Raw genomic sequence first — 16375 nt, 5'->3', positions numbered from 1 at the left:
TATGCTGAAGCACTCACTCTTCCCTTTACAAACAGACGGTCCTGGATTACAAGCAGCACTTGACCATTTAAATCACGACAACAACCAGATTTAACCAGCTGGGCCATATTCTCCTAGGCAATGCCTGTTGACCTCCTCAGTCGCAGCTGCTCAAATGAAATTCTCATTAGACAACTTATTTTCAGAAGCCAAAGGACTCTCTGATTAAATATATGTATTTAGATATAGAAGTCCTTTTTAAAGTATTCATTTTCTGACAACTGTCGCTTATGTTAGAGCCCAGCAACATTGGCAACACGATGGGTGATACAAGGATAACTAAAATTCATCATTTAATCACAGCTGAAGGATTTTTATCTTGGAAGCATTTTAACCTCAACCTATAATCAAAGTCTTTCTGCATACTCTACCCACCAATATCAACAGTATTTTAAAAGGTAGATTCTGTATTCATTCTATCCATCTATCCATGTATCTATCTATCTATCTATCTATCTACCTACCTATCATCTATCTTCCTACGTACCTATGACCAAAAAATCAAGGTTACATTTACAAAAAAACAGAAACCTTGTCTATTTTCCCACAAATCTCACTTTCAGAAGAGGCACTTCAGACAGAACACCTTTGTTCATCACTGTTTCAGCAATCCAGTCAAATCATTGCTCTGAAGAAGGCATTTCTTGAGGGATGGCAGATAAAACACTGGACAATTATTTGGCTGATGAAAGGATCTGCCTGTAAGAGAATAACTTTCCTAATGCTATGTGAAGAGTTTTGTTTTATCATGTAGATATTGTTTTAAAATAGACCATAATAAATGAACTTTTAATAGATCAGTTCCGGTATAGGAGGGGAAGTGAGGGGGAAGGCTTTTAGCCTGATAGAGTCAAAACATTCTCCAGGACAAGAATGACTCAGGAAAAGTCATTTATTATGTCAATCACACAGGCTTGTCATTCATGAGGTATGGCCTTCAAACCAGGAAATAGAGGTGAGAGAGAGGTGAGTAAGCTCTTTTGAAAGCTCTGCTATGTCCCATGGGATAAGAGCTGTCCCACATAAGGAGAGGGACATGGGGCTTTAAAGGGTCAAAGCCAGGCAAATGTTGGAGCTATTACACCTCCTTAGACCTGAAATACAGCTGTCATAGAATCAGAAATTCTGTTATACTATTCTGTACTACTGCTCCAAGCAGGTCATTAAATTAGGAAACAAACTCAAAAAATAGAAATCTTCATGGCTCCCATCTCCAAAACATGTTCCTCTATTTTTTTTTTTTTATTAATTGTATTAACACCCTCCTATTCACACAAAGTTTTAAAAACCCTGAGCAACATTTGAACCATTCCTCTCCCTTGGTCTCCTCATTTAAATGTCAACTCCTAACAATTCTATCTCCTAATAACTCTCCCATATGCACTCCTTCCTCTTTTCTCATTTCTACAGAATTCAGGGACCTTGGATGGTGAACCTGGTTGGAAAAAAATTCTTTTTCACTAACCTCTAATTGAAAATTTGCACTTCCTCAAATTGTGGATGCAGGCAGCAAGCCATAAAATATTGGTAGTGATACTGTAACTGATAGAATTATAATGTATTTTTAGATCGCACTGAACTTGTTAACAATATCTCAAAATGTCTTTTATGTTTATCACTACTTTAAAATTTTGATATTTTGAGTCCCTCCATTAGATCTTGTTGTTTAATACATTAGTAAAGTAGCACTTTACCATATCACAAAATTATAAAATTATTTAATATTTTAATATAATTCATTTTCTTTGTAATCCCGTGTATTTTACTTTATCTATTTAAACTAAAAAATAACCTGTAGGCTTCACCAGACTACCAAAGGAATCCAAGGCAAAAAAAAAAAAAAAAAAAAGTAAACAGATAAGAATTCCTCAGTTCTAATACAGCACCTTGTAAAATAAAAAGAAAACTTACATAAAAGTAATCATGATACTATGTAGTTCTTGATTAGAACTATAAATACATATATATGATGAACTATAAAATATTGTATAAGCATATTGTTTTTCATAAAAATTCATAGAGCCTTAGCATTAGGAAAAGACCAATCTCCTGTCCCCTAGCCCTATTAAAATGGCAATTAAGATTGCCACAAGCCTCCAAGGGCAATTTATTATCTTCCATACATGGACAGGTACAACTGTTAGACAATTAATCTTGTTATAAATGATAATCTGGTTCCTTGCAACTTCTTGTCACCGATCTTCATTCTATCGCTATGGAGCTACATAGAATGAACCCAATTCTTCCTCCACATGACTTTAATCTTTAAAGACAACCATCCTGTCATCCTTGATCTATTTTCTCTGGGATTAATAATACTAGTTCCTTCAACCATCCCTCTTATTATATAATTGTATGTCTGTTACCATGTCACCTGTTCTCCTCTGAGAATATCCCAATGCTTTCCAGTCCCTCTTAAAGTGTGGTAATTCTCAACCCGACACAATAATTCAGATGCATTCTATTGAGCAGGGAGTTCAATGGGACTACCACTTTTTGAATGCTACATACTAGCATTCAAAATTCATACTAGTAATTCTAGTAATGCTGACTGAGGCAGCATTGGCAAATTTTGGGCAATATTCATCACTTGGACCCCAGTGCACTTTCTGCCACCTAAACCTCATAAGCTTTTTAAAAAATTCTTATGTCTGCTACTTGAATTTCCTTCAGTAATTATTTGTCCAGTAGGAGTTTTGGTCATACTCTCTGGACTTGACAAGAAGATCTATTAAATTTTATCTTGATGGGTCAGTTTTAAGTTCACATTTTCGGTTTGTCAAAACCTTTTGAGCTTTGTTTCTTTCATACATTATATTCAGCATTCCTTCCAGATTTGTAGAATGTGTAAGTTTGAAGAACCTACTTTTATCACTTCATATTTATATTTAATATACACATTAATACACACTAAAAAATGCCTGGTTTCTGATGCCTAAAGTGTATATAGTTTACATACTGAAAACAAATTTCAGTAAAGCACATAAAAATATTCTTTGATAGTAGGAATATAGTGAGTGATAAAGTACTCTTAAATGAGAGGTCTCATCTTGCAAATGCCTCTCTTGTATCAAACCTTCGACACACAGTAATAAGGAGGAAGAACGGAAAACTAACCATGACTTGCAAGATAAAAATTATTTTAAATTCTCCAGGAGCCCACACCAAAAAAAATCATCACAAATCAATTTCTTTATTTTTACATTAAAGACTTCTCTAAAGTATCTTGAAACCCTCTTTCTTATGGAACTAAAACCATCTTCTTGGTAAATCATAATTAAAAGTAATCTAGCAATCTCAATCAGACATTATTGATCTGACAGCCTCAATCATTCTAGAACATAGCCAAGTAGGGGAAAATAAAGTGTCTGAGCAGGGAGAAGCCCATGCACTAAAAATCATGTATATTACCCAGAATCTCTAAGCAACTCACCCAGATATATATATATGTATATTTTACACATGGTCCAGCGGTCATGATCATATATTTTCATAATTTATAAATGAAAAATGAAAGAAATTAGAAATTTTTCACAACAAAGCAAAAAGTAACAGCCTGAAACCTATTACTGAAAAAGGAGAAACCAACACACACACACACACACACACACACGCATGCACCGAAAAAAATATCTGTATCAAGCAGACACAAGCATTCCAAAGTCTCATAATTACAGAGAAATAACCATAAGGCCAAACAGTCCTAATTATCTCAGTGATCTCTAGGGGCATCATTACATTATAGCATGATAAAATAATTGACATTTATAATATGACAATCATCACAATACCCCAAGTTTATGTAGTTTGCTGTTCATAAGAGACTTCTATATTCATTATTATAGTTAATTCTCAAAATTTTTGAGTTTCCAAGTCAAGTATTAGTACCATCCCAAATTTTACATTTTGTGGCTCAGGGAGACTGAAGAATTAATGCAGGGTCACCTAATTGTTAGATTGGAGTCCATAGTCTATTGCATCATGATCCTGAGTCATCAAAAAGCATTTACATTTGTGCCATATAATCTGGTTGGTAAATTAGGTAAGCATGTAACACATTTTAGAAACTCCTTTTGTGTTGATGTGATGGACACATCCACAAAAATTAATTTGAAACTTTTAAGCTTTGGGGCGCCTGGGTGGCTTGGTCGGTTAAGCGTCTGACTTCAGCTCAGGTCATGATCTAACAGTCCGTGAGTTCGAGCCCCGCGTCGGGCTCTGTGCTGACAGCTCAGAGCCTGGAGCCTGTTTCAGATTCTGTGTCTCCCTCTCTCTCTGCCCCTCCCCTGTTCATGCTCTGTCTCTCTCTGTCTCAAAAATAAATAAACGTTAAAAAAAAATTTTTAAAAAAAGAAACTTTTAAACTTTTAAGCCGTTAGAGGAATAAAATTAAGTTATATGAAAAATTCCCTTATATCCCCATTTCTTGATAGTGTCACAGAAGTCTAAATTTAACTTATGATGTTAGCAATAAATACAGAACCATTAACTGCCCTACATTTCAAAGTCTAAAATCTATACATAAAGAATGAAAGGACACACATAAGTATAGCAGTCACTTAGGCTTGATTTATTCAATTTAACAATATTATGATAGAGTCTTTTTTCATTTGTTTTTTAGGACCTACATGAACCTAAGTGGACTCTCTCAAGAGTGGAGAAGGTAGATGAGATGTGGGACGCTGCAACAGATGTCATGTGTCACAGCACTTCTCCCTTGAGCATTTAGCTTTCACAATATTAGAAACCTCAATTCTCAATTCTACAACATTTGAAGGTGAAAGAATAATATTTATAAATTTGTAATATTTATAAAAATGAGAAATAAATTAGTTTTTTGTTTGTTTGTTTTTTCTTTTTAAACAGTTGGTCTTTTCATAATAAAACACTATCCATTAAAAGGAAGTGAAGGAGAGAAATGAAAAATTAAGTTGCAGCTGCAAAAGTTCCCATACTACATCTTTTTCAAGGGTAAGGCTTGCAGTTAGTTTAAAACCTTAATTTGTTATCATAAGAACCAAATAAAATGCACAAAGTTTAGGAAAATGGAGCTATCTGCTTAATACTTTCAATGGATCACAATCTGCCATCACCATGGTAACCTCTGAATAACTTTTTCCTAGCTAGTGCCAATTACGCACTGCTTTGGCCCTTGAAATCCCACTCATTTTTTAAAAGGCCTGGAATCTTTAAAAGAATAAAGCCCAACAGTTAAGTCCACACATACCCTCTTGTTCAGTCCGAGTCATTTCCTCAAGCTTCTTCTGTTTCAGTGTGTCCACCACATCGGCAAGGCTTCCTTTGCGGCGTTCTGGGGTTCCAAAAGTAACACTGGTCATTATCTCGCGGTCCCGACTCCCTTCGTCAGGCTTATGTGGTGAGGTAGAGGTATTTCGGAAGGAATATAGGGAACATAACTTATTATTCTCTGACTCCTAGAAAAACAAAATAAAATAAAACCGTTAGAACATTTGTTTCTCTGCATATCGTTGGAGAAAAATCCCAAACTCAGAATGACAGCATATGAGGCTTAGATGAACAAATAATATATTAAGCCGTCTCTGCTTTAGAAATACTAAACATGAAAGAAGCAATTATCAAAAGAACTACCCTGAAATTGCAGATTCAAACTGTTTTTTTTTATTAGAAACCAATCCAAGTGGTTCAAAAACTTCATTTTAATATGGACACTTTACTTATTCTTACACCTTTCATTTAAAATAGTTTGGATTCAATAATTATTAATTATTAAGCTGGACAAAGTTTTTCTTTCCATTGGCACTTTTGTTAAATGCTCTTCCCACAGCCTAAAAATATGTACATCACAATAACATTTTCCTTGAATTTAGAACCAAAAGAGAAATTAGCTTCAATATCCAATATTAATTATTCAACAGAAAACATATAAAACATCTAAATCAGTGCCACAAAGTTAGCCAACCGGAATATTTTTGTGCACTAGGGTTTGAGCAGAATCTTTTTTTTTTTCCTAGCTACACAACTGTCAAAGTTACAAAAGCCTCATTCTATTCCTTATCTTCACCACTTGTATTTTAGCACATAGTCACACACATTTAAAAGTGGTTTACTTTAATGGTTTTTTTGTTTGGTTGGTTGTTTTTAAAAAGGCCGAGTTTGTTACAGAAATATTTGCACAAGAATTACTTCACAGTACAGAGAAGTTAGCTAACCGGTAAGAGGGTCAGATTCATCTGCAAGGAAAAAATGCAAATCTGAGACTGAAAATAATAAACACCTAAAAGTTTACAGGAAGAAAATGTTTTTATATCTCTCTAAATCAGAACTGAGGGTTGGAAGCAACTATTATTTAGCCATCACCCATCAGTAACCTTACATTCACCTTATCTGTCTGAGCGTGGGTTTTCTCTTGCCCAACGAAAAACTATGTAAAGGAGCTAGTCTTTGTGATTCTCACCAGAAGCGTGACAATTGTAATTGCTCCTATATCTCTCTCCTTTTTCACAAAGAAGCCCAGCAAGCTTTAAGAAGTGGAGGAAGAAATATGAGGCAAAAGTTACAGTAATAACTGGTACAGAAAGGGGGAGAAAAGGAAAATGGAGCGTAGAGAAGTAAGTTTCCATATAAATTAAATGAGATAACTATACTCAATAAATGCTAGGCATTTAGTATTTTTATCATTGTACAAGGTAGGAATAAAACTTATTTTCAGGGTTGTTGGGATTATTATTAAGTAACAATTACTTGCAATATGTCACTAGGCACTGACATAGGCAGTGGATAAAATCATCAATGACTTAAGTCATATAAGTCATCTTATACCAACCTTAGGAACAATGGAAAGGTGTGAATTTTACTATTTCTGGCCCTCACTTTTTAACTTTCTAAAACTTAAGGAATGATGGTCTCATGAATGGAGACCTATAGGCAATTCATCTGAGTAAAGTGGTACTAAGTCCGAACACTTATAATGAAGAGAGTACTGTTGGATAAAAGCCAATAATGCCAAATTAGGAAAAAACAAAAAAACAAAAAACTTGACAAAGGATCTATAGTTTTGTTTTGTTTAGTTTTGCTTTTTTTTTTTTTAACTTTTAAGTAAGTTTTATTAAGAAAAAAAAAAGCTCAACTTATAATGTAATTTCCTAAAAACAAAACAGGTCCTAGGAAATTCAGTTTGAGGAAAGATGCCCAATGATATCTGTCGAGTCTTGCTGCATGTTACTGCAGCACAGCTGTGGAGGAGAGATTTGAGACAGTATTTGGTCTCAAAGCAATAGTCCTCAAACTTCAATGTTTACAATTCCCTACAAGTATGTTAAAATGCAGATTCCCTACCTCCCTCTATACTGCCAAGAGTAGGGCCCAGGAATGTGAAGTTTGATGAACATCCTAAGTGATTCTGATGTATAGGTCCTTTAATTCTCATTCCCTATGAAGGCAATAAAATAAATGTGCTTTGCCTTAATGTTATAATATGGATATAATTACGAACATTTTTAAGAAGGCCAGTTACTTGTGATTTTTAAAAATTACATAAAAGAGATTACTTCTCTTCTTTTGTTCTTTCTTGTGAAAACACCACTGTATAACATGACTGAACAAATGAACATCACAAAAGCCAAGCATATGGGGCCTGAGTTAGCATTAGTTCTTTCAAAGACAATTTACTATAAATTTGTTTTCTCCCAACCTCAGTGGCATCAACAAACCTAACAGTGAAGATCATTTTTGAAATATTACTTAAGATGATCCCAGTCCCAACATAAGAAATAGAATAACATTGATTCAGATTATCTAAAGCATTTTTTTTTTTTGCTGGAAATGAATTAAATACAATACAATATTATATGCAGATGACTGAAAAACCACACAGTAGTACAAAAAAAATCATCAGGCAAAGTGTGTAGAAAACATAAGCAATTTTCACAAATTAGGAATATTTAATTAAGATGTTTCCATGTCTGAAGGGATAGAAAAGTAAATATTAAAAGCAAATAAAAAAAATCACACTTCCATGTGAAGTGATGGATTTTAACTAAACTTATTATGGTAATCATTTCACAATACATACATATATCAAATAATTATGTTGTACAATTTAATACAATGTTATTGTCAGTTATATCTCAATAAACTGGAAAAAACATATTAAAATAAATATTGCTCATATTTTTCAGAAGTTGTTATTCAAAACTGATTGCTCAGCAGTGGCAATAAAAAGATGTTAAACTTAAATAGCCTTCTCATGGTACTGTGAATATATCAAATATATACATTTCTGAGCTTTTGTGCTTCATGTTCCTTTCCTCTAGAATGGCCCACATTCTCTTTGACTATTCACTCAACCCACTCCTCAAAGCTCAGATCAAACTGCATTTCATCCTTGAAGTCCTGCCTGACTATCCTGGGCCTCACTACCCTCCTACCCCCTGAAATACACATCGAAGCACTTAATCAGAACCACACAACTTAGCATTTAATAATATACTACAATAAATTATTCATTACTATTTTGCATGTATTAGTCATATTTGCAACTAAATTTTAACACTTGAAGGATTGGGGCCATGTCTCATGTTTCTTCAATATGCCCCTAGAGCATCCAACAAAATGTTAAGTACATCACCAGCTGCTGAACTTGAAACAACTCCTCACCAAATATGTCAAGAATAATAAAAAAAATACTGGTAGGAGTAAAGATTTGTTCTAATAGTGACAGGATTGCTTATTTAAGCAAAATATTGAGAACTGAAACATTAAAAAAATAAAGGATTTATTTAATAAAAGATGACATAGCGACACAATGGAATACCACACAGCCATTAAAAACAATATTATATACGCTGAATATAGTGTTGTTTATAGTGATGAACCATTAGGGGCAACTTGCATATCCAATTGTAGGGATCATTTGAGGGCATTATGGTTTGGTCCAGATGGTAGAATAATTTGATATTATTAAAAATCATATTTTTGCAGAAAATGTAGTGACATTGGGGAATATTCATAACGTATTGTTAGTAAAAAGTATGTTGGTGAGAAACACCAATACATATTTTTTTAGAAAAAGTTATGTACAGAAGAAAAGACACCAGAATGTCCAACAAAATGTTAACAGTCCTCTGAGTATTGGGATAATAGGTAGTTTTAATTTTCTTTTTGAAGTCATCCATATTTTGCAAATATTCTATTATAAATACTATTTTTAAAGAGAAAATAAATATTGTTGTCAAGGTTGAATATGAATACCAAAAAATGTTGCAGAAATAATTTATTTACAAATAAATATGTATTAAATGGGAAAAAAAGGATAATTGTAGTTAGATTAGTACATAACCTCAATTTTGTTGGATGTGTGCATAAGGGTAAACATGGCTACAAAACAAACAAACAAGACACTGGGAAGATATACACCAAAACATTTATAGTGATCTCTCAATGGCAATGAGATTACTGGTAATTTGTATTTCCTTTTGCTTTATGTGTTTTCTAACTTATTGATGAACACAGTTTATGTAATAAAGAAAAACAAAAATAATTTTATGAAGGGATTCTTGAAGGAAATATAAAATAGAATTTAAGAGAAAAAAATCAGTCCTCTTGAAGATATCTAGAGAGTTAGTATATTATAATTTCCCTGAATTTGAACCCAGAAAAATAATCAAGGCTCTCAAATAGTATTTTCTAATAAATTTAATTATTTAAAAAGGAATCCTTACAATCTAGATCCTTATCATTATTACCCATTGTTTCCCATTTGCCCTCAAAAGATGCACAAAATCAATCTATTTCCTCTTCTGTAGAGTTGTTCAAATATCTTAAGGGAGGGATTGAATTAACAGTTCTTTTCTAGGTGACACTCCTCCAGTTTCTATACCCATTTCCCATCTGACATGATTACCAGACCCTTCATCATTCTCCTCTGATTCAATCGAGTCTCTAGATGTTGTTCTAAAAATGGGTTGCCAAGAACTGAATACCAAAGTTCCATATCTTCATTTGCAGCAAGAAGAAAAGTGACACTCAGAAGGTCATGTAGCTTCCTTCATGTCACACAGGTAGAACTGGCAGAACTAGTTTAAAACCCAAATGTAGGTTTTCTGACTCTAAATCCAGTGCTTTTCCCATTCCACAAGGCCATAATAAAGTCACTCTCAACAGTAAAAGATGCCACAATTCCAATAACACCTACCTTCTAAATATTTTTTTTTTTACCTTGCATTGCCAGAGAGGAACTTTACCTACTTTGAGACAGGAATTCCACTTTGTTATTAACCCTAATCTAAGAGTTACCAAGAAGTACCCTATATTAGTTATCTATTGTATAAAAATCACCCTAAGACAGGGCTTAAAACAATAATAATCATTTATTCTTTTTTTTTAATGGTTTCTGTGGATCAGGAATTTGGGAGCATCTGGGCTGGGTGATTCTGTCTCAAGATCTCCCATGAGGTTGCCAGTAAGTCAGTGGCTAAGACTGGAGTCATCTCAAAGCTTCTTTATTCACAAATGGGAACACTTCAAGAGTGTGGAGCTGGAAGCTGGGGTTTCTTGGACATCTTCCTCTATCTCTATGTGATCCCTTCATATGATCTTTCTCTCCAAGATTTTAGCTTCAGACTAGTTGGACTTGTTACATGGTAGCTCAGATTGCCAAGGGTGCATACCCCCAGAAAGAGTCAGATGAAAGCTATATCACTATTTCTAACCTAGTCTGAAGAGTCATGCCATGTAACTGTCAGTGCAGTCTATTCAATAGTAAGACACCAAAGCACATAGTCAAGAGGGTGGGACTTAGACTCTGCCTTTCTATGGGGTGGAGTCAATATTATATCTTCAAATAGTTGCTGTAAGAAATGAATAGTATATAAAGTGCTCAGAACAATGATAACTACCCTTACTAAATTCAAACGCCCTTTGTCCAATAGTCTTGTGTTTCCATTTTTAATTCTGAAAATACAGTCATGATGACCACTGGCACCATTTTTAGGTTTTAATTTATTCTTGTTCATCTAAGTATAATAATAAATACTACATGACATTACTCTCTTCTATATCAATGCCCAAAAAATCACAAACTAATATAAAGTCATCCCAAACAAATTCCAAGACCTGACCCCTCACAAAACCCCAGTAACCTTAACATTGGTAATTAGCTTTTTCTAGGGATACATTCTATCAATTCCCACTTAACCTAACTGCATATGGGTTATCTCCATTCTGTCCTGGAGCAGCTACAGTACACTACTGCTCTAATTCATCTGGGTTGCCAACTGCACCTTGACCAAGAATATGAAAGGGTAGTCCTAACTGCAAACAGAGGAGAACTGTAGGCTGAGGTTGCAAAAGTCAGACAAGATGTCAGGAACCGAGACAAGCAAAGACCATAGGTCAGGAATGGAATCTTGCCCTACATAATGGAGTTGAAACCTACATACAAATGGAAGTCACTGGTGCTGGGAGAAATGATTAGGAAATAGCCTCTCTATGCAGCTGCATGACTCAACTTCCCTACCTGCTGCCCAACCTAACTGTAGGGACAGAATATTACCCTCTCTTACTCTTTCCTCCACCCACTAGCAAGGCTGAATTAAATGTGTCCAGTCTTATTGCACTCCTGTTGTCATTTTGTTTTTGTTTTTGTTTCCCATTTCAGTTATACTGCCTTTCCAATTACAGCTTTATCCTCATTCTAGTCTACCTGCCCGCCCCCCCAGATAAGATTATTGGGATACCAAATTATAGGTTTGCCCCTGATTTCTGACAGCCTCCAGTCTACAGCAAGATTCTGTTTCCTTAAACCCTACTTCAAATCATTCAAACAAAACCCGAATCCTACAAAATGTTCTTTTGAATACTTTCTTAACTGAGGCATTCGATGATTCCCTGTGGTGTGTGTTCTCCCGACTGTAATGAGTAATAAAACCAATTTGTTCCATTACAGGTGTGTTCTTGGTAGTCTTTGACTGAAGGAAATTAATGGGATGCAATGTGTGTAAAGAAATTAAACACAATAATAAAACCAACTAAAAGTTGGTGTACTACCAATTCAGCCATGTCAGTGATCAGTCTTCTCTGCCAGAACAGATGGCTCTACACCCCTCCTTTTGTATGCACTGCATTTTATATATTTTAAGTTTCAATTAAGCATTCAAGTTACATTACATATACACATGTATTTTAATATATTTTAATTAAGATATATATATCAAGATATATATATGTATATATATACACATATATATGTATATGCACTAGATACGTACTGCTTTTTCTGATTCCCCACTTCAAACGCTCTTTTTTGATGAGCCCAAAACTACCTGACAACTGTGCGGTATAAGACATATTCTACTACAGTATTATGGGGTGACTGACAGATAAAGCTTTACCTAATCTAGGTTCCAATAACTTCTTGCTAACAAAGGAACTGTAACCTTTTTAATATGCTGAAAACTAAATTGCTAACATTTATAGGTTCTTTCTCAGAAGAAGAAGTACATTTTTCTCTAATGTGACATATTTTAAGGAAAAGCATTGGTTTAAGGAAGCTTAAATAAATGAAAACACTGAATTTGGTTCCAATTAACAGCAGGTTATTCTTGATAAAAGTATCATTAACTCTAAGAGTAAAACAAAGTTTTATTCTTTTTCTCTTTTATTAAAACTGATACTTGGGGGCACCTGGGCAGCTCAGTCTGTTAAGTGTATGACTCTTGATTTTGGCTCAGGTCATGATCTCATGGTTCATGGGTTCAGGCCTCACGATTTCAGCTCAGGTCATGATCTCATGGTTTGTGGGTTCGAGCCCCACGTTGGGCTCTGCGCTGGCAGTGCACAGCCTCCTTGGAATTCTCTGTGTCCCTTCCTCTCTCTCTGCCCCCCTCTCACTCACTCATGCTGTCTTTCTCAAAATAAATAAACTTAAAAAAAACCCTGAAACTTGGTAGAATATATTAGATTTATATAGCATTCTCAAAGTTGGCACAAAACCATGCCACCTTACGCTATTATTATACTGTTTAATAATAATAAATTTATTCGTTATTCATCAGAATATAAATTTATTACCACTATTTACTACAGTGTCATGATTCCTCAAGTCTAATAAATAAAAGCTATTGTTTTAAAGTGTTATTTTGATTCAAAGAAAAAAATCACAATACTAAGTTTTTTTAAATGTCCTCATCACCATGATATTTAATAAATGGAAATAAAATACAGAAAAAATACTAAATTCCCCAACTTGTCAAGACAAGCACATAGAAAAGCTTTGCTTCATCTATACATATCACCCTCACATATTGAATCAAAATCTCAAGATTCAAAGGTCCTTAAAAATCCAATTGCTCAATCCCACCTAAGATTCATACCCTGTGCAGAAAAAGGTGGTATAATAGTTAACAAAACATAGGCTCTCTGGGCCAGATTTTGCAGTTAAATAGCAATTTTTCCATCTACCTGCCATTTAACACAGGTGAGTTAGTCAACCTCTCTGTGTCTTAATTTCCCCATCTATAAAATGGGAGTGATAACAGCAGTACAGAACCTATCTCATAGCATTGTTATGAAAAACAGATGAATTAATAAAAATAAAAACTCTTAGAACAGTACTTGTAACATTGTAAGTGTTCATTAAATGGTGATGTTGGTGGTAGTGATGTTCACTGTTACAATATCTCTTACAAGTAATTCTTTTGGCCTCTCCTTAAACACCTCCATACCTCCCAAAGCAGTCTGTGCAGGGTTGCCAAACATTCCTATTAATAAGAATATTAACAAAAGAATATTATAGAATATTATTATATTAATGTTAATAAAATATTAATAATATTTCAACCTTTCTTATATCCCATGTAAACATTCAGAACGACAACATTTTAAAACATACAGCTATTATACTACCCTTATATCTTCTCTTTTTCTAGGCAAAACATCTCTGATTTCTTCCTCATAAGACATGGTTCAGCCATCCTGATCATTCTCCCTTGACTGTGTTCTCATTTGTTTCTCCCGCTCTTAAATAGTAGTGCCATGAACTGAATGTACTCAATATTCTAAACAACAGAGAATTAAGGCACACTATGACTGCCTTAGAGACATCATATTTTAAACATCTAATGTCACGGGACAGGCAGCCCCAGAGATGAGAATATTTCATGATTTTTTGGTAATGGAATAGTAAGAAGATCTTTCAGGCACATGGGACAACATTCTATCAAGGTTCAGCTATTAGCTGATTTGTGTGCCTACCAACTCCAGACAGTTACTTTCATCTGGCAAATCATTAGTATTCAAACTACCATATGACACTCAACTTAAACAACACTACCGGGCTAGGTTGAGTTGGCTAAGACAGTTTCAACTTTGAAGCCCAGAAAGTTAAAAGCAGCAAGAGACTTGGTGATTACAGCTCAAATCTTTCATTTTTGAGATGAGGAAATTGAAGTCCAAAGATATAAAGTGACTTCTATAAGGTCACACAGCAAATTAGTGGCAGAGATAAATAAGGCAATGTCTTTTCCTCTAAGTTATGTTTCCTCTAAATAATCTCAAGGAAAACATTTCCACTAAATCAAAAATTTTTGTTTATTTGCTTGCTTTTTACAGTCTGAGGCTTTAGGGAATAAGGGGTGTGATTATGCAGAAGTTAGAGAAGTATAATCGGACAAGTTTTAACAGAGCAAGTTTCTTTGCATGGAGAGCCTCAAACAATTCCACAGAGCTTTTCTTATGAGATAAATACTTACTCTAGTGTCAAGTCTATTATCTTCATGGTGTCCTTTTCTGCAGTTGTTTTTCTCTTTCTTCCCCATTAAAGAGATACCAGTGCACTTATGAAAATAACTGTATTTTTTATATAGAATCACCAAAGCAGCTAGTATGCTTTAAATGAACCGAAGGCTATGGTAGATGCCTAAATTATACGTACATCACTGGATCCAGGTATCAGTAAGATCACCAGGAACCCATTTAGCTATCACCCAAATGAGGAATAATGAAGAGCCCTTTGAAATAGTGGACAAACCCAGACACCAGAATTTTGAAGCTGAAGCAAAGGAGGTGAAGTAAAAAACCTTCCTAACCTATACCCCAAACAGGCAAGTAGCCTTAAAAATAGGAGAATCGGGGCACCAGGGACCTCTTGTATGACACTGGCTCAGAATTAACAGGGAAGAGAAGAGCTTGTAGTATGACACAAGTAATCTGTTGAAATGCCATTTAATCCAGCTTCTGGGAAACCTCCCCATAAGTCAAGACAGAAACCTGGGCTATTGTAAGGGAAAGGGATCTGCAATCATTCAAGGGTATCAGAGTAGCTGCAGAAAAAATGAGATATTAAAACTTTGAGGAAAAAAGGTAAGGTAGTTGGGACTCACTAGGGAAAGGGTAGTAATTAAGCCCCCTGGAAACAAATATCGGTATAATAATTACCTATGTCTTGGTTGTCTATCTGAAAATGATGAGACTGGGGTCACATAAAAAATAGTTCAGCATATGCCCTTTATATCTCACAATTCTTAATATTAAAAAGGACCAGATCCCAATCAAGTCCTGTTAAATCCGTTTGTTACCTAACAGAGATCCTGCTCTATTAACAGTGAAGTCCTCCCATGGCCTCGTTTGTCCAGAGATGAACAACTAGAGAACAAACTGCTGCCTCTGTCATACACACTGAAACCTCACAACTGCTCTGGGGATTCCAACACCTCCTCTCTTCACTGGATCTTGTCCAGTGAGGGTCCCAATTTAGAGAATTATACCACAAAAGCCTTCAAATTTCATACATGTAAAGGATTAACAAGAAACTCTTGGTAACCCAGAAATTTTAAAATCACCTCTCCAGTTCTCTGATTTAAGCTTTTAACACACAGAACAAGTACAGAGAGACTAAAAATGATACCTCAGAGACTGTGTTGCTAATAAAACATCTATTCTATCTATCTGTATTTACATTTCCAGGAAAAGGGAAAGTAGGCACAAAAATGTCACCAATTTACCAGAAAGCAGTAAGTAGAGGTCTAATTCTGTCTTCAGATGCCCTCAATGTCTGGAAGCCGTACATTGCTATACCTGGGGGCAGCACACAACCTGGAATTGATGGCTCACCTACAGTCTTAGAGCCCAGCCTCTTTCTCGAGGGGCAGCCAGTAGGGAACATAGGCATGAATTTATATTTTTTTCTCTAATTTCCAAATACTCAAAAAACTCAGATTCAGGTCATTCCTTGCTTTATTGTGTGCATCCTCATGGATCCAAGGACAGTAGTCAAAAGGACAGCGAAACTCTATTCTTACAATTTCAGAAAGCTAAAAAAAAAAAACTATAATCAACCCCTATACAAGATATGCCAGTA

At 34.8% G+C, this 16375-nt stretch overlaps 1 protein-coding gene across 20 annotated transcripts in view; it reads right to left on the bottom strand.

Moving 5' to 3' along the window:
- The window catches only part of SOX6 (SRY-box transcription factor 6), a 687546-nt gene that overhangs the window by 325193 nt on the left and 345978 nt on the right, over positions 1 to 16375 (bottom strand). For all 20 annotated transcript variants that reach the window (XM_049617879.1, XM_049617886.1, XM_049617897.1 and 17 more), the window contains one exon: positions 5267 to 5474. In XM_049617879.1, the coding sequence (XP_049473836.1) occupies positions 5267 to 5474 (208 nt within the window). The remainder of the gene's footprint in view (positions 1 to 5266; positions 5475 to 16375) is intronic.

The sequence above is a fragment of the Panthera uncia genome, chromosome D1 (genome assembly GCF_023721935.1).
Source record: "Panthera uncia isolate 11264 chromosome D1, Puncia_PCG_1.0, whole genome shotgun sequence".
Taxonomy (NCBI): domain Eukaryota; kingdom Metazoa; phylum Chordata; class Mammalia; order Carnivora; family Felidae; genus Panthera; species Panthera uncia.
Note: the sequence above shows the minus strand (reverse complement) of the source record. Positions and strands in the feature narration are given on the sequence as shown.